The sequence below is a fragment of the Daphnia magna genome, linkage group LG7 (genome assembly GCF_020631705.1).
Source record: "Daphnia magna isolate NIES linkage group LG7, ASM2063170v1.1, whole genome shotgun sequence".
Classification (NCBI taxonomy): Eukaryota; Metazoa; Arthropoda; class Branchiopoda; order Diplostraca; family Daphniidae; genus Daphnia; species Daphnia magna.
In genome coordinates, this window is record NC_059188.1 from 7,898,449 (window position 1) to 7,919,844 (window position 21,396).

Genomic DNA, 21,396 nt, shown 5'->3' on the forward strand with positions numbered 1-21,396 from the left:
GGCCCCAAAGGTCTACACTACAGTCCCATTTATAGTCTTACAGGCGTGGGAAAGGGTCAGTCGATGAATCCAAATGCATCAGCAATCGGATGACACTCGAATGACACTTCCGTCGGTCGTTTGTCTATCCGTTACAGTTATAACGGATGGCGAGAGTTCTCTTACAACGATGCGTGAACGCTACATCCCCCCCTTCAGCCTGCGACTCGTCCCGATCGCACTATTACGACGAAAAACAAGGAGAAAAATAAACATAAACCCCAAAACATAAGAGACACGAGCAATTTTCGGCCAAAAAAAAAATCAGTGCAAAGAAACAATTTTTAGCCAAAAGTTAGTGAAAACAAATGAATGCAAAATTCAATGTAAACAAAGTCACAACAAATGCTAGAAGGGTTATTGGTAGAACCAATGGACATTAATGCAAAACATTTAAAAAAAATCAAATTACCAATAAAACAAGCATGAAACAAAATAACAGCTACAAATAGCTATTGAGAAGAAAAAGAAAAGTTACACAAGAAACACCAAAATAATTTCAGCAATTCGAATAATTCCTTACAGAATAGGGGAGAGAGAGAGAGAGAAACAAAAACAAATACAACGGGTCGGGTAACGGTTATAAACGCTCTTCCACCTCGGCCTCATGAATAGTCAATCGACCTTCCAATTCGACTATGCGTTGAGTCAAGGCTTTTATGGTTGCCCCGGTTTGACGTAAATAAACGAACAGACTTGCTCCCAAACCAAAGAATAAAATCGCTATAACTGCTACCAATTCGAACGGGTACCGAACTGTTTCGGGTTGCCCCGCGCCCCGTCTAGCTTTCTCTTCTTCCTCAATGATACGCAGATGTTCCCCCATGAGGGCTACGCGACCTTGAATCATCGCACGGCGCGTCAGTATCGGCTGGCTTTTCTGGGTTCTTGTCCCCCCTCCCTTTCTAGTATAGTCTCACTAGCCTCAGGCGCTTTCAAAACTTGCCCTACTTTTTCAAGCTCAGTGAGTGACGGCAGTGACGCGTTGTTCAGTGTATACTTGACATTCTTCCTGAAGCTTGCCTGAAAAATCCAATTATCCAGGTGTGCAGTACACGACATTGGAACTTCAAAGACATCAAAAGGTTTTCTTCTAATTAAAGTGTTAACCTTTTCACGACTTTGCGGGCAAGTTATTGTTATTGTTGTATCTTCAGTAGTTGAATAACCCCACCTCCTATGGCCTAGATATACAGTTTGTTGGCCAAGCCAAGGTGACACATGAGTCGTGCACTGGGTGCGACTACGGGCCTCGTCCTTAACAAACAAAGACATTGCACACCCGGGTTCCCTGTGTTTCCGATTAATAGCGCTACTTATCGGACAAATTAAAGCCGGTGACATTAAACAACGAAATGCATCGTCTGCTGATAACTCTACAAAGGCTTGTCTATCAGTTGCTACGGCAAGAAATGGTGGAAGAGGATAAAATTGTGCACCTTGTGTGGCATTTTCTATAGGGCGCGGCAAACTGATTACTTTATAGAGTGTAAAACGAAAAGGAAACTCAAAAACAGGTAAATGAATAAAAATTCTAAGACCATTATTAACCGCAGCCACGACTACTTTAGCTTCAGTGTACACTTTCCAGACATCACCCTTCTGGATGGATGGACTCAAGGACCATCCTGACGGGAGCACAGATTTAATTTCTTTCAGGGCGGCTTGAACTTGCAGCGGGGGAAAAAGGGTAGCTGGTAGACGTTCCATAGCCATAACAGCCAATCCAACGGCAAAGTTATCCAACACCTCTTCGATCCATCCCACGGCGGACCCAATTTGACGGAACGCATCTCCAACTTTCGTGGTAGCAATCCATTGCCTTTCGATCTCTTTCACCACCACGTCCATTTTGTTGTCCATTTTCCAGGCCTCTCGTTCAATTTTTGCAAAAGCAATCTGTAGCTCGGCTACGGCGTCGCCACTTGCCTTAGTCTCCCACAGCGTCTCGTTAATGAGAGAAGCATGAACTTCCAGGGCATGCACAATGGATGTTGTCTCCGTCGAAAGCTTATTGATCCGGCCGTTCACGTGTTCGAGATCTTCTTGGGTAGAGACCCCGAAAAGCCAGTTAAGAAGTCGACCTCCTCCATCCACTAGGCCACGTTTCACTCTGGAGTCTTGCACACCGACGGCCGTTTTTAGTTCATTCCAGCGCTGATGAACCTTCCGCAATTTCAACAATTCTTCTTGTGCCCGTTCTTTCACATGTTGTTGCAATGCCTGTTTAAACTGTGATTTAACTCCGGCGTAGTGATCGGACATGGCATTCACTCGAATGTCTAACCACTCGTATAACGATTTTACCACTTGGTCCACTGGATCAAACGTAAAATCTGTCACTACGACCCACTCCGAGTCGGAAAAGGCTAAGTCTCCTTCCGACTTGAAGATCACACCTTGATAGGCGACGATCTCGCTGGCAGCTACCGGACCCGGACCAGACATTACGGTAAGCAAAAACATCAACGGGAAAGCAAGTAAGAATGTTTTCCTCGGTGCCCGTATTCTCGTAGAGCGTCGAAGGCCGACGCCTTCGGGCGCGATGGCTGTAGCATGTGACGGCCCATCACGTGCAGCTGGAGGGTCAGCCGGAGAGTTCCGGTTTACTCCTCTCGGTTCAGGTCCACGGACTCCTGATGAGTTCCCAACGGCAGCTTCTCGCTCCGGCGGCGGAATGCTAACGCAATCGACGAACGGTTTCATACGTTCCACATGAACGATTTCAGTTTTAACCGTTCGTCCCAGCCGCAGCTCGTAATTACTAGGAGTGGTCTGTCGTACGACCGTGTACGGTCCCAACCAACGATGCAAAAGCTTCTCAGATTTCCCTACCTTTCTGATAGGCTTGTAGATCAGTACCTCTTCTCCAGGTAGATATGTCGTCGCCTCCCTCCGGCCCTCGTCGTAAACTTTTTTCTGCTTCCGCTGCACAGCAGCAGCGCGAGCCTGCACTTCCAACCGGGCCTGTTGAAGACGTTCCACCGCCCATTCGGACGGATCCCGGTTAGGTGGAGGTACCAAATTCGGATCCGCGTTCAGAGCGCCATCGATGGGGAGAACAGCTTCTCTTCCGTACACCAGGTAGAATGGAGTTCGTCCCGTACTTTCATGACGGCTGGTGTTGTAAGCGAACGTTACGAAAGGTAACGACTCGTCCCAATCCTTATGGTCGGAGCTAACATACATGGACAGCATGTCAGCTAGGGTGTGGTTCAACCTTTCCACCAAACCATTTGCCTGGGGACGATAAGCCGTTGTCGTACGATGGTTCGTCTCCAGGGCCTGCAACACCTTTTGAGTTACCTCAGCGGTGAAGCAACGTCCCTGGTCGGTCGTCAACTGGCGTGGAGCTCCATGTCTTAACAACACAAATTTCACCAAGAAATCTGCTACCTCCGACGCATCTGCTGAAGGTAGAGCTCGAGTCTCCGCCCACTTGGTGACGTAATCTACGGCTACCACAATACTTTTATTCCCACTCTTGGACAGTGGAAAAGGCCCCAGAATATCCATTCCCAGTCTCTCGAATGGACGTTCACTTCTTTGAATTTCCATAAACCCCGCTGGTCGCTGGTAGACTGGTTTTCGGGACTGGCACTCCCGACACGCCCGCACAAAATTACGCACATCCTCGGCCAAGGCCCACCAGTAGTATCTACCCCTCACTTTGTCAAGAGTACGAGTGACACCTAGGTGGCCGGCGGTAATGTCATGATGGCAAGAGCGCATTACCTCGTTTTTAAAGGATTGAGGCACACATAGCCTTAGTAGGAGGCCGTCGTCAACGACCTTGGTCTGGAACAGCAAACCGTCCTTAAGGCGATACTGGCTGTATTTTCTTCCTTTCTCCAGACCCGCGAAGACTTGGTCCCACTCCACTTGCTGCGCTTGCTGAAACTCACTCTTACTTTCAGTGTCAATACTGAAGGCAGCTAGAGTACAATACAGCTGTTCGTCGAGCTCCTGTGGTGCGTCGACCGGATAGCGGGAAAACGCATCTGCATCCGTATGAAGTCTTCCATTTCGGTGTATGATCCGTAGTAGGAATTCCTGTAGCTGTAGACTCCAGCGAGCTAAACGTCCGGCTAGATCCTTCTTGGTGAGTAGCCAACACAGAGCGTGATGATCAGTCACCACCAAAGTATCCATTCCCCATATGTAAGACCGAAACTTCTTCACGGCCCAAACCAAAGCGAGACACTCTTTCTCCGTGATCGAGTAATTTGACTCACTTGAAGACAAGAGGCGACTCGCGTAGGCCAGGGGCCTCTCAATGTTATTTACGCGTTGTAGTAAAACCGCTCCTAAACCGTAGTCACAGGCGTCAGGGTGTATCTCGAACGGCCTTGTAAAATCGGGATAGGCCAAAGTGGCCGCACTCACTAGCGCCTGCTTCATCAGCTCAAAGCTGACTTCTTGAGACTCTTCCCACACGAAGCAACCACCTTTTTTAAACATGTCCGTCAGGGGTTTGGCTGTGTGTGCAAACTGAGGAATGAACCGGCGATAATACGAGCAAAGCCCCACAAAGCTACGTACGCACTTCAACTGTTCACTTGGCTTACACAGGGTCGACGGAGAAGGGAAGTTTGCGACCGCATTAAGTTTTTCTGGGTCAGGCCTAACTCCATCCCCACTAATGACGTGGCCTAAAGCCTTTACTTCGCTGGCCCCAAACTGACACTTCACCAACTTAATTTTCAACCCGGCCTTCCGCAGGGCGGTCAACACTTGTCGCACTCGCACCAAGTGTTCCTCCGCGTCAGCCGCGTAGATGATGATGTCGTCCAGGTAAACGAGGCAAATCGTCCATCTCAGCCCGGTTAAAACCAAATCCATCATGCGTTGGAACGTCCCCGGTGCGGAGGCCAACCCGAAGGGCATAACAAGAAACTGATAAAGTCCGTCGGGGGTGACAAACGCCGTCTTGACTTTATCCTCTTCGTTTAGTGGTACCTGCCAGTACCCACTCTCCAGATCCAGCGTCGAGAAGATGCTAGCGTTCCCCATCCGAGACAGCGTCTCTTCGATCCTCGGCAACGGGTAAACATCTTTTACGGATATGGCGTTGAGGCGGCAATAGTCCACACAAAAACGCCAACTTCCATCCTTTTTCTTCACTAAGACCACAGGTGATGCCCACGGGCTAGTTGAACGCTCAATTACACTTCTGCTCAGCATTTCGTCCACTTGTTTCTGCACAATAGCCCTCTCTTTCCAAGCACTCTTGTAGGGAGACTGATGTACCGGTGTAGCAGTACCAGTATTTATGCGATGCTCAGCAATCTTGCACACCCCCAGCTCTCCCTCCTTCAACACAAAACTAGTGTCAAATTCCTCGAGTAGCTCAACCATCTTCTCCACATCAGCAGGGGGAAGCGTCGATGCTACTTGAGCCCGAAAAGCTTGACTCGGAATAGAGGTCATTCTCGGCACAGAGTCTGAGTCGCTTATGGACTCAGCTGAGTCCTCCCCAACATCGTCGCCCAGTGAATCTGGCGTTTCCCCCTCATCCACTGCGACAATGGAGGGTTCCACAGCCTCCATCTGCCCCAAAACGGTTCCCTCTCTTAGATAGGCGCGCCGATTGGTTAAATTAACCATCAACACTTGTCCTAACGGTTGATCCGAAGACACCAGCACTTTACCCGCCGTCAGCCCCTTGGTTTGAGCCAGATGTTCCGAAGGTTCAATCATCCACGTTGCTTCATTGAGAGTCGTGGTTTCTATCTCCACCGGAACAATGGCTCTGGGCGGAAGCATTCTACCCGTCTTCGTGACCAATCTAGGTGCTTTCACGGTCTCCTGTTCTTCGATTACGTTCACGGGTAACTCTCCGAGCAATAATTCAGCGCCATTTGGGACGTAATTTATTTGGAGCCGCTTGAACTGGCTCAAAAAATCGTTACCGAGCAGTAACTCGATCCCTCTCATTTCCAATAGAATTACTTTTCCACTGGCCTTCATTCCTCTATGCTCGATTTCTAGCTCGAGGGCTCCTAGCGGGGGAGCTCTCTGGCCGTTTACCATGACTACAGACGGTCCGTCCCATCCCAATCGACGAGCTCCTAATTTCTCTTGCAAGCTCGGAGACTCCACCGACACCACCGCTCCGGTGTCAATCACGGCCTTGATCCTTATTCCTCGGCACACTACCTCTTCAGTTATCAGGCGGGAAGAGTCGATAAGCAGTACAGCCGTCTCTCCTGAGTCGTCTTCGTCGGCCGACACCATGCCCACGGTATTCCGGTCATCTTCTTCGGAATCCCGTCGCCTAGCCTGCCAGGCCTTTCCATCTTCCTTGCGCCGATCGTTTTTCCATCTGTTTTCTCCCTCGTCTCGACGATCACTCCGCTGACCGCCCTTCCCCTCTTCTTTCGGGGCCGTACTTTTCTGGTCTTGGCCCTTCTCCGCTCTACAGAAACGAGCAATGTGCCCCGCTTTGGAACAATTATGACAGATAGGCTTCCCATCCGAAGTCCGAGATGCGAACGACACATTATTTTGAGGTCGCCCCGAGTTTCCCCGTCCGCCCTCCGGCCTGGGAGATTTTGACACGCGCTTTAACTCGGCGATCTCAGCTTTCAATTCTAACACCAGGTCTCTCAATTCGGTCCCAGCTTCCTCCTTTGGAGGAGGTAACCCCTTCATTGGTCCTAACATGCTCACAGCCCATTCTGGTCGAATAGCTAACTCCGACGCTTCCGTGTGCAGCTGCACCGCAGTCAAGAACTCCGCCGTAGTTCTCGGGCTAGTCACCCAGATCTTCTCGACAAGGGTAGGCTTCAAACCACGAAACAGATAATCCACTTTTGCCTCTTCCAACATCCCTGGGTCTACCCTCCGACACAAATCAATGACGTCGTAGAAGTATTCTACCCCTGATTCGTCTATCCCCTGCTTCCGCTGTCGTAACTTTGCCTCTTGATAGCGGCCATAATGTTGTGGCTGAAAGGCGCGAAGAAATCTCGTTCGTAGTCCGTCCACCCCAGGCACAGCCACCACCCCCGGTGCTGCTACCACTGCCGGTGTATCCCGCCACACCGCCGGCGCTCCCAAGCAGAGAAACCATTTCCTAGCTGCTCCATCCAGCTGCATCCCAAAATTCTCGGCCATTTCAGCTGCTCCCCAACGGTTATAGAGAGCCGTACTCTCATAACGCTCTAGCCAATCCACTGCATCCTCATCCTTCCTCCCGTAGAAGATCGGAGGAGCCCGGTACTTCAATTGGGGGGCAGGTGGTCGTTGGGCCATGACTACTGGTGACGCGGCCCGAGAACCGGCTGAACTGCCTGACGACTCACTCGCAAGCTCCTCTTCGTCTACCGACTCACTCGCAAGCTCCTCTTCGTCTACCGACTCACTCGCAAGTGATGACTCTCTCGAGGATATGGGTTGGCTTCTCCAACCGTGCCAATCCGACCCCTCCTGACTGGTCCCCTCTTCCGGCTCGGAAGTCGCTCTGAGCTCTACCGCGTCCTCTCGTAGGTCGCCGGAATCCCACTGCAGTGACTCCGTGTAATAGGCCCCTTCTATCCCCGCTTCCACCAAGTTAAGCCTACTCTCGGCCCTACTTCCTGGCAGGGGTGGATAGGTAGCGGATCGCTCCCTTGCGCCCGCCTCTTCTCCTGAGTCGTCTGGATCTACGACCGTCCGTTCTCCTAGACCGCTGTCTCTCGGTCTCCGCTGTAGCAAGAACTTCCGATAATTGCACCCCCGATTCGACCTCTCTCCAGAACTCCCAACCAGATTCCCTGATTCAGCTCCGAGGCTCGGGGCGGGTTGACTAATCGCTAGAGAGGTTTGCGTCCCAGTACTAACACAAACTTTGGTCGTAACTTCCGTTTGAGCTTCCGTTACGTTGGCCCCCTACGTTCCCTTACTTCACCCTCGGGTGACGCTGCAATCCTCCTTAACCGTTTACTTTGCCGCAGTGGACCAGTACTCATCTACACCCGATCATTCAGGATCGACGAACCCCCCGGTAGACCTATTTTAACCCGCGTAAAACAAGACAAGATCTGCTCTCTTACCCAAGTTGTGGACGTTCAAACGAATAAGAAGCTCGGCCAGGCCTGTGGTCCTATACCCAAGCAATTTAAGGTACCAATACCCGCTGGTCACACCTTCCAAGGACCTCTCAACAGCACCTGCCTCCTAGTTTCTTACTCTCTCACTTCGTCCCCTAACAACTCAGAATCAAGCACAATGATCTTACCTTATTTTACCAGGAAGGTCTACCCTGCATCTCCACCATGTAACGAGTTATCGCCGATGGGTTCGGTGGATCAATAAGGTGTATTCAATCACTTCAACACTTAAGCACTACACAAAGTAAACGTAACTGTTCTATCTAACTACTGGCCCCAAAGGTCTACACTACAGTCCCATTTATAGTCTTACAGGCGTGGGAAAGGGTCAGTCGATGAATCCAAATGCATCAGCAATCGGATGACACTCGAATGACACTTCCGTCGGTCGTTTGTCTATCCGTTACAGTTATAACGGATGGCGAGAGTTCTCTTACAACGATGCGTGAACGCTACAATATTACCACATTCCTTCGGCGTTCCATACAAATGGAACATGTATAAGCCTCTTCTATTTCAGCGCTACGAGATTCCAAATATTTTAAGCGATCTTGGCTGGGCTGTTGAGACGATTGGCTTGATATCGGGGTGCCGTCTGAAAGAAAGCACAACGCTGAAATGAAACACAATTGAACATGAGTTACAGGTGTGAACTTGAGTCTGAAGAAAACATTAGAAACGATTCTTACTAACCGGAATTAGATTTGAGAACAATGTAAACATTTTTTCATCCGTTGGGCACATTTGGAACAGGTGACGACATGGCCACAAGGTTCAAAACGCACATCCGGCGGATTTTCACAGCAGACGATGCATTCAATGCCGACGGAAGGTGGCAACGATTGTTCGGGCGATCCTCCTTTACTGGTAATTTTTGTCTCACTCGTAGGTTCGGCCCCGATTCATTTTAATCGGGGAAAGGCCATCTAAAAAAAGATTACGTGTAAACACTTTAAAAGAGCTCAGAGGGAATGCCTGATAATAAATAAGCACACCTGAACATGGCCATTCAAACTAGCTAAATGAAGGGCTACGAATCCGTCATCCTTTTTCACATCCACCAGCTGTCGACTGCGCATCAAAATGCGCTCCGCCGCGCTAAGAAAACACCACAAGATTGGTTTAACTGGTGGTGTTAAACGAATGTCGTTCCATTACTCCATGCTTACAAATAATTCCCTTTGAGAGCGGCGTGATGAAGAACATTGAAACCCCGCGTGTTCCTCAGTGTAAAATCGACAGCTGATGCCGAAGCTAAAGCTTCTATAATATCCGCATTTTCCTTGCCGATTGCATCGTGCAGGGCCGTGTCTCCGTACGAGTCCTAGTTCAGTTTCAAAGCAGTATGAAGATAACTTCTATTATCGTGTCATTATCAGCGATGATTCATGCATGACTTTGAAATTCGTACTTGAACATTGACGTCCCATCCGTATTTGAGGAGCATCTGAACACAAGCAGGAAACTGCTTATTGACAGCGACATGCAAAGGTGTGCAGCGTCCGCGATTCGTACTATCAATGACGGCTCCTTTTTTTATGAGCAGTTCCATAACTTCGTGCTGATTTCTCTATCGGGATGCTGCGGCCAGATTCATTATCCCAACCACGCAAATCAACAACCCTGAACATCTTTCCTTCTCCACCATCCTTTTAGAACAACAACAAAAAAAATTAAAACATCGAAATGAGACATCGTCAGGTGTTAAAATGACATACATTTTTACCTGTTACTCGTACTGTCATGGGCCGACCATGAATTGTAAAGCGAAGGATTAAACGTCGGCTGACCAATCGAATGCATTACTTTGTTCTATCGAATGCGATATCCTTTGCGGTTGGTAGCAATCAATTCTCGTTGAAGCACATGCTACTGAAGTTTCCATCGTCCGATTAGGTGAGAATAATTTCCCCCTAGTGGTCCTATGCAAATAATAGGACATTTTAAACATTATGTTCACTGAAACAAACATGGGAAACCATATTTGTTTTAGTTCACAAGTGAATAAGGGAAACAAATCTGACTGAAACCAACATGGTTACCCATGTTCGTTTCATTTCAGAAGGGAATATGTCACATAAAACTGACTGAAACAAACATGGTTACCCATGTTCATTTCATTTCAGAAGACAATATGTGATATAAGTGACTGAAACAAACATGGTTACCCATGTTCGTTTCATTTCAGAAGAGAATATGTGATATAAGTGACTGAAACGAACATGGTTACCCATGTTTGTAAAAAGTATTACAAAAATGCAGTAAATAAAACTGACTGAAACAAACATGGTTACCCATGTTCGTTTCATTTCATTACACAGTAAAACAAACTAATCTGACTGAAACAAACATGGTTACCCATGTTCGTTTCATTTCAGAAGAGAAGAAGGAAAATAAGACTGATTGAAACAATCATGGTTGTGAATGTACGTTTCAAACAGTCTTGAATAAAAAGAAAAAAGAGAGAGAAAATATACCTGTTGCGGATCACGACCCGCCACCTGACGGACAATTAACTAGGTCGGGCCGACTAGTTCGCAAGCCCACTATTTTTGATTTATAGTATGTGTAAGGCCGCCAGGGGTGCTGTGCTCAGCGTCTTCTTGGTGGCCGATCTCGGTTAATGTTTTTCTTCGCAATTGTTCAACAAGGTAGAGCAGATGCCATTATAAGTTGTGTCAGAATCTGAATAAAAGCTAGAGAATCAGCAACAATTTACCTGAGTCAAGTGTCTTCAAATCAATAATTACTTATCAGGTATTATCAGTAAAAGTAATTATTGTCAATGGTCCTTCGAAACTAACTAGTTTTTAAACAGAATTCTGTACAACTCGATTAAGTAACACTGCTAATAGGTCAAGCCACGCTACAGTCGTGTCAAAGAAAGAGTGTTGAGCACTTTCCGTAAGCATTAGTTTTAATATACTTGATAATTTACACTTATTTAAGTATTGTCGTCCTAACTATCACTCCCTTTTTGAAAGAAGTTAGTCTAAAAGCTGAATTCAGCCACTCCGGGGATGTACCCGAGAAAAACTCCAATTAGTCATGAAGCATCTCAGCGTATCAATGTAATCTAAGTTACAAGATAGTTCTAAGTTAGTGTGTTAATCCTTCTGCAAACAGTATCTCAACAGAATCAGAAGACTTGGGGTATATCATGCTCGCATCAAATTTGGTGAATTTGGCCCAAGTCTCACCGAACCTGTAGAACCTGAATACAGGCCATTGCCCCACGGTGTAACAATTGATGCAAAACTAGGTGAATACGAAGAAGGTTTCTATAGCATTGCAATCAAGTATCTTCCCCGTGACGAAGCTGTTGCCATCACCAACATCAGAGTGAACGCTGATTATGCAAGATACCTAAACTTCCTGAGAGGATTACCGACTTGTGAGCCAACGCCAAGAGAACAAATTCATCCAGAGATTCCCTTGCCAGCTGTGCTCCAGCACCCAACACCACGTGCACCAGACTACGGAAGCACTCCGATTGCAAGATTTTACGGGTACCAAGGACCTAGAAGCCATCCGAGGTCGCGTGGTAAATCTACCGTTGCAGAGCAGTCAACATCTGTAGCAACCAGAAACGTGGTCGTTCGCAGCCTTCTCGAAAACGAAAGAAGAAGAGAGGCTGAGGTTATTGAACAAGAAGTCGGTGCAGAAGGTACAGAAGACATCACTGAAGTGGAATCGAATTTTTCGATCAGAACAAACGATTCTGAGACTGTCATTCAAGAAGAAAGTGAAGTAGAGGAAACAGTGAAAGGAGAAAGTGAAGAAAGCGGTTCGACCACATCTGAGGAATTCATCTTGTCCATCAACGAACGAGAATTTTGAAAACCCTCAGCGAATTCGCTCAAGAAGAGGCTTCATTTTTTGTTTTAAGTTCCCTTCTTGTTATGTTAAACTAAGATCTTAGCCATCTAGTGGTAACAAACAAATTTTTACGTTTGTAACTCGACGAATACGCCAATAGACTGGTTTTCAACAAGCATATTTTCTTGTTGCTTTCTCAAAATTTAAAATACTGTCTTGAACAACTTTAATTTCCTTTTCCTCAAGATCGATTCTCAAATTCGTAGATTACTGAAATCAGTGTAATTCCAAACAATGGCGACCGCAAACAAAAAGCAACAGGCGCAGACTTTAACACTCTTAACAATAGAGACATTGGAAAGGGAATTACACAAGAATTTGAAAAGTTATGATGAAGCTTGCAGAGACAATTTGTTGGAAGAAGCAGAAACAGCTTACGAACTAGCTGATGACAGAGCGCTAAGGCTTCTTAAGCATCATAGAAATGTCATACCCCAACTAGACGCCGAGATGCAAGCAAGATATGTCGACAAACACCAAGAGTTTGTAGACCGTCATCATAGAATGGTTATCGATTGGAAAAGAAGAAGGCCAACTGCACCTTCGGAAAAAGACCCCTCTGAACATTCGGAAAATTCGGATGGAAAGGAGAAAACTCCGGCAACAGCAGGAAACGTTGCGCAAGCAACGGGTGTACAAGCAGCCAATACAGTTGCACTGCAACAACAGCAAAACATCATGAGCATTGCTCATCTGCTACCAAGAATTGAATTAGCCAGATTTGAAGGGGATTCAAACAAATGGAGAGATTGGTGGGCGATTTTTCGAACACTTATCCACGAAAATCCATCACTACGACCCATCGAAAAATTCAGCAGATTGAAGATGCACATGAGCGAAGACGCTGCTGGTGCAATTTCATACCTGGACTTAACAGAAGAAAATTACACCAAGGCAATCGACATTTTAAATGGGAAATACAACAGGCCGAGATCAGCAAGAGCAGACCACTACATCGCAAATACGGAATTGCCTAGGGTAGATCGAGTAGAAGACTACAAGGCAATGAGGAAGTTGCACGACAGAGCAATGGGTCACGCCTTAAATCTTGGCGACTTAGAAAAGAATTCTGCACAAAATGAAGCAATTTCAGAGATAATTACAAGAAAACTACCTCTTGAATTAGTTTCAAGATGGCATGGGGAAACAAGAAGATCCCGTAAAACGTTAAAAGATCTCTTTACCTTCATCGACAGTGTAGCAGAAGATTGGGAATATGCGTTCTCGACTAAAAAGAACGAGAAGAAAAAACCTAAGCAAGAGGCTACTGAAAAAGCAAATCGAGTTACATTTGCATCCACACCAACGGCAGCGGAATTAGCAGTGACAGGAACTGCAACAATACATCCGAAAGATCGAAAAGAGAAGACCTCAACAACAATAAAAAGACCATGTTTGTTCTGCAAAGACAAACACCCCACGTACAAATGCGAAGTCGCAATGGAGAAGAAACTAGTGCAAGTTCGGAAGGAGAAAAGGTGTTGGAGGTGCCTCGGACAGAGTCACCAAGTGAGAGCCTGTTGGAAGACAAGCAATTGCGCCAAATGTGGCAAGGGTCACCATACAGCCGTCTGTAATCAGACAGTTCGGGCGAAAACAGTGACGGCTACGGTAGCAGCGTCCCCAATGTTAAAGGCAGCAGATGACGCTCCACTCTCAATAGAAGCACGCCTATTCGGTGGCGTGTACGTCCAAACAGCAACTGTTATAGTGGAAGGGCCAAACGGTTGGCACAAAGCTATAGCGTACATTGATCAAGGATCGAATGCAACACTGATTCGAAGCGAACTCGCTCAAACTCTAGGACTTCAGGAAGTGGGAAAAATCAAATTGAAACTTCAGGCAGTGGGTCATCTACACCCAGAAAAGGAACGAAGTGTAAGAAAGTTACGACTACGCGGGATAATTCCGGATGCCGAATCAATTGATTTAGAGGCGATTGAGCAACCCGAAATAGGAAAGGTTGCTGGATCGACAAAGACCGAATTCGTCAGTGAACTCTGGAACCAAGGTTACAAGTTGGATGATGATAGAATTTTGAGCGGGACAGCAGGACCTTGCCAAATAGACATTTTGATTGGAGCCAATCAAGTCTGGAAGGTACTAGGCTCAAAACAGATCGTTTCGAAGACTGGAATTAGAGCCATCGAAAGCAAATTGGGTTGGTTACTACTTGGGCCGGATGAGACAGTTGCGATTTCAACCACTACGGCGATCGGCTTCCTCCTAAAGGCAAAAGAAGGAACACCACAATACCCAATGCAAGGCCCGAATTCGAACAGAAACGATGAAATTGATTTTGCGAAGTGGTGGAAATTAGAAAGTCTAGATCCACTAGAAAATTTGCCACTTTCGGATCGCTGGAAATCTTATACAGACTCCATCAAACAAGACGAAGATGGACATTATGTCGCACCGCTCCCATGGAATGAAAACAAACAAAGAGTGAGCAAGAATGACGCCATGGCAGAAGGTCAGGCAAGAGCGCTGATGAAAAGGATGGAGAAGGATAACGAGATGAAGACTTCATACGAAGCTGAGTTCAGAAAACTGAAAGAACTTAGATTCATCTCTAAAGCAGACACCAATTTTAAGGGTATCTACACGATTCTACCCCATCACCCAGTTGTCCGTAAAGACAAAATCACCAGCAAAGTGAAACCTGTTTTCAATGGTTCTGCGAAGCCGAAAACAGGATTCAGCGCCAACGACTGTCTCGAAGAAGGACCCAATCTGAATCCTGACATTCTTGATGTTATCCTGACGTTTAAGCTAAATCCAATTGCCTGGACAGCTGATATCCGACAAGCATTTTTAATGGTAAAATTGCTAAACGAGGACGCGGAAGCGTTAAGGTTCCTTTTAGAAGACGAAAACGTCCCAGGAACGCTGCAGACCTACAAATGGAATAGACTACCATTTGGGCTAACATGTAGCCCGGCAGTGCTCAGGACCGTCCTAAAGAAACACCTCGAGTCATACAAAGGCGAACTAGCAGTAAGCAGTCGCCAAATGTTACAGCATCTATATGTAGACGACTACTTGTCAAATGCGCCTACATTAGAAGCAGCAAAGACCATAATCGGTACGGTACTCAAACTTTTTTCAGACGCAAAGATGGAATTGAGAAAATGGGTAACTAACGACCCGCAGCTGCGAGAGTATCTACAACAGAGCAATTTGACAGACGACTCATCCGATTCGTACTCGTGTCTTAATTTAGACCCACAAAAGGTACTAGGAGTGAGGTGGAATACCAGCACAGATTGCTTCTATTTCAAGTCTGACGTAATCGTAGATGCAGCCGCAAAAGTAAAAGTGCTAACAAAAAGATCGTTTGCTAAAATCTCGACCAAGCTTTTCGACCCCCTTGGATTCATTGGACCCATAACACTACAGTTCAAGCTACTCTTCCAGGAATTGTGGCAAGAAAAAATCGGATGGGATGACAATGTGAATTCACAAACGGAGAGTCGATTCAGAACTATAGTGGAAGATTTGAAAGGTATAGACAGAATCCAAATACCTCGCATGATCTCAACAGCACCGACAGATGTAATTCAAGAATTACATGTATTCTGCGACGCTTCAACAAAAGCGTACGGAGCTGTAGCATACGCCAAGTCAAGAAATCCTGGATTCATCCGACTTGTTTGCTGTAAAACTAGGGCAGCACCACTCCCGAAAAACGAAGTTTCACTACCAAGGCTAGAACTGCTTAGCGCCGAACTCGGCAGTGTCTTAGCTGAACGAATCGTAAACGCAATTGACAAAGTGAAGTGGGAAGTGACACTATGGACTGACTCTATGGCAGCGTTAGGTTGGATCAAAGGAGATCCAGGGCGATGGAAACTATTCGTACGGAATAGAGTAGAGACAATTCAGAAGAGATTCAAACCAGAACACTGGAAACACTGTCCTGGAAAAGACAACCCAGCGGATTTCGCATCTCGAAGTTGCTCCGTCAAGAAGTTGACAGAGGCTTTTTCCTGGTGGGGAGGTCCCTCCTGGCTGAAACAAGAATCGTCTGAATGGCCTCAGCAAGACAACCCAACTTCGGATGACCTACAATTAATGGAAGTCGAAACGAAATCCAAACAGAGAATGCAAATTCTAGCAGTTTTCATCTCCGTAATCGGTTCTGGATTATTCGTGCTCGACAACGCATCAAGAGTGTCATCAAGCATTGTGGAAAATGCCAACGAGCTCAATCGCGCCCTTTCGACGAAGAAGCCGCTTCCATGCCTTTGGATCGTACCAAGAAGGCACAGCCATTCGAAATCATTGGAATTGATTATTTCGGGCCGATGTACGTTTTGGAAGAGGTCCTTTTGATTGAGAAAGACAAGGAAGGGAAAGATGTCGAGAAAACTCGGGTTGGTGAAAAAAAGGTGCACGCGTGTTTATTCACTTGTGCCGTCACAAGAGCTGTACATCTTGAGCTCGTGACAGACCTTACCACGAAAACGTTCATGCTCGCTCTACGCAGAATGATGTCCAGAAGAGAAGATTGTAAGACAATCTATAGCGATAACGCATCAACATTCACATGCGCCGCTAAACTTGTAACAGAAGACCCTACTTTAGCAAATTGGCTATCAAGTAAGGGAATTGAGTGGAAATTCTCTCCGAGCTTGGCACCCTGGTGGGGCGGGTTTTGGGAGAGAATGGTGCGTTCGGTAAAGGAGCCGTTACGCAAGGTATTAGGGAAAATGAAGGTGAGCTACGATCAACTTCACACCATCCTGGTGGAAATTGAAGCAATCGTGAACTCACGACCTCTCACATATGTTTCCGGAGACGCACAAGCGTATGAAGGGCTATCTCCACAAAGACTTTTGACTGGAAGACAGCCTGGCGCCACAACGGAGGCTTCCGAGCTGACCACAATGAGCCGCAACGAGCTGATCGACTTAGATAAGCAACGTAGCGAACACGCTCTAACTTGGTGGAGGCTATGGCAAGAATCTTACTTGTCCGACTTAAAAAGATTCCATTGTCGCAAGGGAAAGGATACTAGAATCCCCCGCGTTGGCGAAATCGTCCTGCTAAAGGAGCCAAATATCAAGCGTGTTTCGTGGCCTACGGCCATTATAACGGAATTTATTCCCGGTTATGACGGCAAGATACGAGCTGTAAAGTTACGTCTTCGTTCAGAAAAGGAAACAACACGAGGTCTCCAGACCATTTATCCATTGGAAATTCAACATGACGTGGATCCGCCCGTCAATGTTTCCGTAGACGGATCTAGAGAAGCCGAGGCTGGCCAAGAAGAATGAGGTGCAACCGCGCCTAAGAAGAAACCCCCCCGCAAGAAGAAAAAGGAATCGCCGAGGAGGACTCGCGATTCCGGTGGGGAGGATGTTGCGAATCACGACCCGCCACCTGACGGACAATTAACTAGGTCGGGCCGACTAGTTCGCAAGCCCACTATTTTTGATTTATAGTATGTGTAAGGCCGCCAGGGGTGCTGTGCTCAGCGTCTTCTTGGTGGCCGATCTCGGTTAATGTTCTTCTTCGCAATTGTTCAACAAGGTAGAGCAGACGCCATTATAAGTTGTGTCAGAATCTGAATAAAAGCTAGAGAATCAGCAACAATTTACCTGAGTCAAGTGTCTTCAAATCAATAATTACTTATCAGGTATTATCAGTAAAAGTAATTATTGTCAAACCCATACTGCCCTGCATAGACGAATCAGGCGTATAAAAATGAAATGAATGCCCATATGATAACCGGCATCTGTTTGCCATACAGTTACATTGCTAAATTTAAAATATGAGTCAAAGAGAAACAAAGTCAAAGATTACTGTAACAAAATTGCGTTAGAAAAGTATTACTTACGTTCAGGAAACACTGGTGACTGCTGAATACTGACTGTTGTGATGGTGAAGGTGAAGCTGATATGATGACGACGGCGATGAAGTGGTGACGTCTACTTCACTTCAGGTTTCGCTATCGCTTGCCTTTTGCCAAATTTGCTATTAAAACTACTATAACACAGCTGTTAATAATAATAGTTGTTAATAATCAATGAATTCAATTGTTTAATAAAATTGACCTGAATTCAAATTTATTAAATAAATATTTTTAGAAAATGTTTGGAAACGAATACGAATGTTTTATAACGTTTAATTCTAACTGTAATGAAAAAGATGATATAATAATAAAGAAGAAGAAGGTAAGTACTAGGTAGTGGAGTCACGCGATCTCAGCTGTCGAAAAATTTTTGCGATCCGACGCACTGTTCAGCCGCTATGAATTTTTTTAAATTAATTTCGAACGTGGCTGCGCTTTTGACGTCGAATTCCTAGAATTGGAAGGTAGAGGCCCATCATCATTTTTCGAGCTTTAAAAATCGTTTGCGGCCGAACGGTGTATCCGATCACGGCAGGACCTGCACCATCGGAACGAGCTCGACGAGCCGCATCCAATGATACCGGTCTCGTGATCATTCGTGACCGAAAATATATTTGGATAGAAAAAATCCCATGGGGATTGGTCGCAATGGGATAGACGAGCCAGGCACTTGTGGGAGTCGGGGAATTGGTGTTAAAGGACAAAAAAAAATCATAACTCCCGAACGGTACCGTTGCTAGCGCTGAAATTCATACTGCCGGAATCAGCGTGAGCCAACGCATCGATCGGTGCCCAACCCGTCATGATTAAAAAACATAAAAAAATACAAGAAGGAAAGAAGGTCAGCTGGGGGTCAAGTAATAAACCAGCGCTTCACTGCTCCATTTTCCAAGAAAACGAAAGAAAAATTTACAAACATACACGCCAATCTCGGCAGCGGATCGTCGCACGCACCTGCAATAGCCACCGATGAGCGCGGCTGGTTTTCACCATCATTTTTTTTCACAATTCTAGATTTAATTTACACGAAGGTATAGTGCTATGCACTTCTTGTCCCTGAGTGTAAATATTGAAATACTTTAGTATTTTAATATTACCGAAGGTATTACCGGATTTAGGCCCGATTAATTTACAATACGCTACAAAAAAAAGAGGAGGAAATATAAGGGGGAGGAAAGGGGGAGGGACAAGGGGGAGGGAGGAGGAGGAAAAGGAGCTGCAGCCAGACCAAAACCGGGTTCCGGAGAAATTCGGTGGAAAAAAGGCGGCAAAATTCCTAAGAACCGTTTATAAAATTCCTGGAAACGGGCGTTTTTCCGCTGAAAAATCAGAGGCTCGTCTCCATGTTTGACCGTAAATAACTGTTGTACGTCAATTCGGATCGCCCTACGAATGGAAAAATGACATATTAAGCCGGGCAGGAGCAGCTGGACCGTGAAATCCGCGTGAAAATCGGACATGCCGAAACCGGCCGAGTCAGCTACCAGAAGGAGCGGTCGCACGGCTTCTCATCGGATACCGCTGGATAGAGCGCAATCACGCGATCGCAGCTGTCGAAAAATTTTCGCGATCCGACGCACCGTTCAACCGCTATGAATTTTTGAAAATTAATTCCGAACGTGGCTGCGCTTTTGACGTCGAATTCCTAGAATTGGCAGGTAGAGGCCCATCATCATTTTTCGAGCTTTAAAAATAGTTTGCGGCCGAACGGTGTGTCCGATCACGGCGGGACCTTCACCATCGGAACGAGCTCGACGAGCCGCATCCAATGATACCGGTTTCATGATCATTCGTGACCGAAAAAATATTTTAATACAAAAAATCCCATGGGGGTTGGACGCAAGGGGATAGATGAGCCAGGCACTTGTGGGAGTCGGGGAATTGGTGTGAACGGGCAAAATAAATCATAACTCCCGAACGGTACCGTTGCTAGCGCTGACATTCATACTGCCGGAATCAGCGTGAGCCAACGCATCGAACGGTGCCCAACCCGTCATGATTAAAAAACATTAAAAAATACAAGAAGGAAAGAAGGTCAGATGGGGGTCAAGTAATTAACCAGCGACTCACTGCTCCATTTTCCAAGAAAACGAAAGAAAAATTTACAAATATACACGTCAATCTCGGCAGCGGATCGTCGCACGCACCTGCAATAGCCACCGATGAGCGCGGCTCGTTTTCACCATCATTTTGTTTCACAATTCTAGATTTAATTTACACGAAGGTATAGTGCTATGCACTTCTTGTGCCGAAAAATAAGCATACATTAGAAAAAAAAAGAGGAGAAAATATAAGGGGGAGGCAAGGGGGAGGGACAAGGGGGAGGGAGGAGGAGGGAAAGGAGCTGCAGCCAGACCAAAACCGGGTTCCGGAGAAATTCGGTGGAAAAAAGGCGGCAAAATTCCTAAGAACCGTTTATAACATTCCATGAAACGGGCGTTTTTCCGCTTATATTTAACTGTCAACTATTTCTTTCATGGTAGACTGATTTATTAGGTTTACCCACTGAAGAATGTGTGGTAGCGATTGTGTGATTTAGTATAGGTTGTTTGTAACTTAAAGGGTGAGGACGAATTGACAGACCTAATAAATTTTAAATTGTAATAAAAATGAGAGATCACAAGACTGTAGGAATAAAAAATTTTTCAGGGCAAATTTTAAGAGGTACCAGGTTTCGGCGGACGATGAGACCGACTGACCTGTTTTTCCAACACATGTGAATTTTCCGTCACCAGTCGACAACAAATTAATTGTCCGGGTCAATAATACTGCACAAATCCTACCAGACTGAGAGCTAGACGGATATGCGTGTCAGAACTAGCTTGTCCCGGAATGTTTAGATGCTCATACTTGCCGAGGTTTGAAATAAAATTATAACTCTCAACTAAAATATAAAGATGGAAAGGAAAATAAATCAATTGCAGACTTTGAGAGCTAGTGCTGCATCATAGTATTTAAGACTTTAAGAAGTTGCCGTAAAATTTTCAGGCGCTCCCGGTTCATGCTGCGGTACGTATTTCATTTGATCACGTTCCAATTCGTCCATTTGTTCTTCGGTTATATTTGCAATGTTTCCCAATTCGTGATTACTATTGCACCTTTTACGTGCTTTCTTAGGGCGTCAGTCACCTGTGATATAAAAAGTACTCTTTGTTTTTGTTGGTTACGAGGGACGGAAAAATATTTTCTGCGCAATTCTTTCCAAATCTTCGGTTGTTGTGCCTCTGGTTCGTTTCGTGCGTGCTGACATTACGGGAGGACGTTGTCTTTTATTTTTACTGTTTCTTTTCTTTAAACAAAAAAAAATTTCTTTTTTCGTACATTTCGACGTGCCAATCTTCATATCCCGCACCTCCGCCCCACAACTACTACCATTTTCTTCTTCTTCTGCAGATACAATGTTCAACGCCTCTTTTTGTTCCCCGTCTTCTTTTGCGTTTTTCTTTTAGTCTGGTCGACAATTTATACACCTTTGCTCCAGGGGGCATTCTACTCGACTTCAACAGCAATAACTCTTTGTAAGGTGTA

At 45.9% G+C, this 21,396-nt stretch overlaps 2 protein-coding genes across 3 annotated transcripts; one reads left to right on the forward strand and one right to left on the reverse strand.

Moving 5' to 3' along the window:
• Positions 1-8,919: 8,919 nt before the first annotated feature.
• LOC123474063 (E3 ubiquitin-protein ligase MIB2-like) lies at positions 8,920-9,684 on the reverse strand. The gene is made up of 4 exons (XM_045175887.1): positions 9,544-9,684; positions 9,302-9,456; positions 9,128-9,230; positions 8,920-9,058 (listed from the first exon to the last, which is right to left on the reverse strand). Exons 1-4 carry the CDS (start codon positions 9,682-9,684, stop codon positions 9,035-9,037), a joined length of 423 nt encoding a protein of 140 aa, XP_045031822.1. The 3' UTR covers positions 8,920-9,034.
• Positions 9,685-10,053: 369 nt separating this feature from the next.
• On the forward strand, positions 10,054-12,129 carry LOC123474062. Of its 2 annotated transcripts, none has more exons than XM_045175884.1 (3): positions 10,054-11,036; positions 11,120-11,203; positions 11,259-12,129. In XM_045175884.1, the coding sequence occupies exons 2-3, from the start codon at positions 11,153-11,155 to the stop codon at positions 11,970-11,972; spliced, it is 765 nt and encodes a 254-aa protein (XP_045031819.1). In that variant the 5' UTR covers positions 10,054-11,036; positions 11,120-11,152; the 3' UTR covers positions 11,973-12,129. The 2 variants fall into 2 exon arrangements, with proteins under 2 accessions (XP_045031819.1, XP_045031821.1); XM_045175886.1 differs by having other exon boundaries at positions 10,054-10,889; positions 10,951-11,203.
• The last annotated feature ends 9,267 nt before the right edge of the window (positions 12,130-21,396 follow it).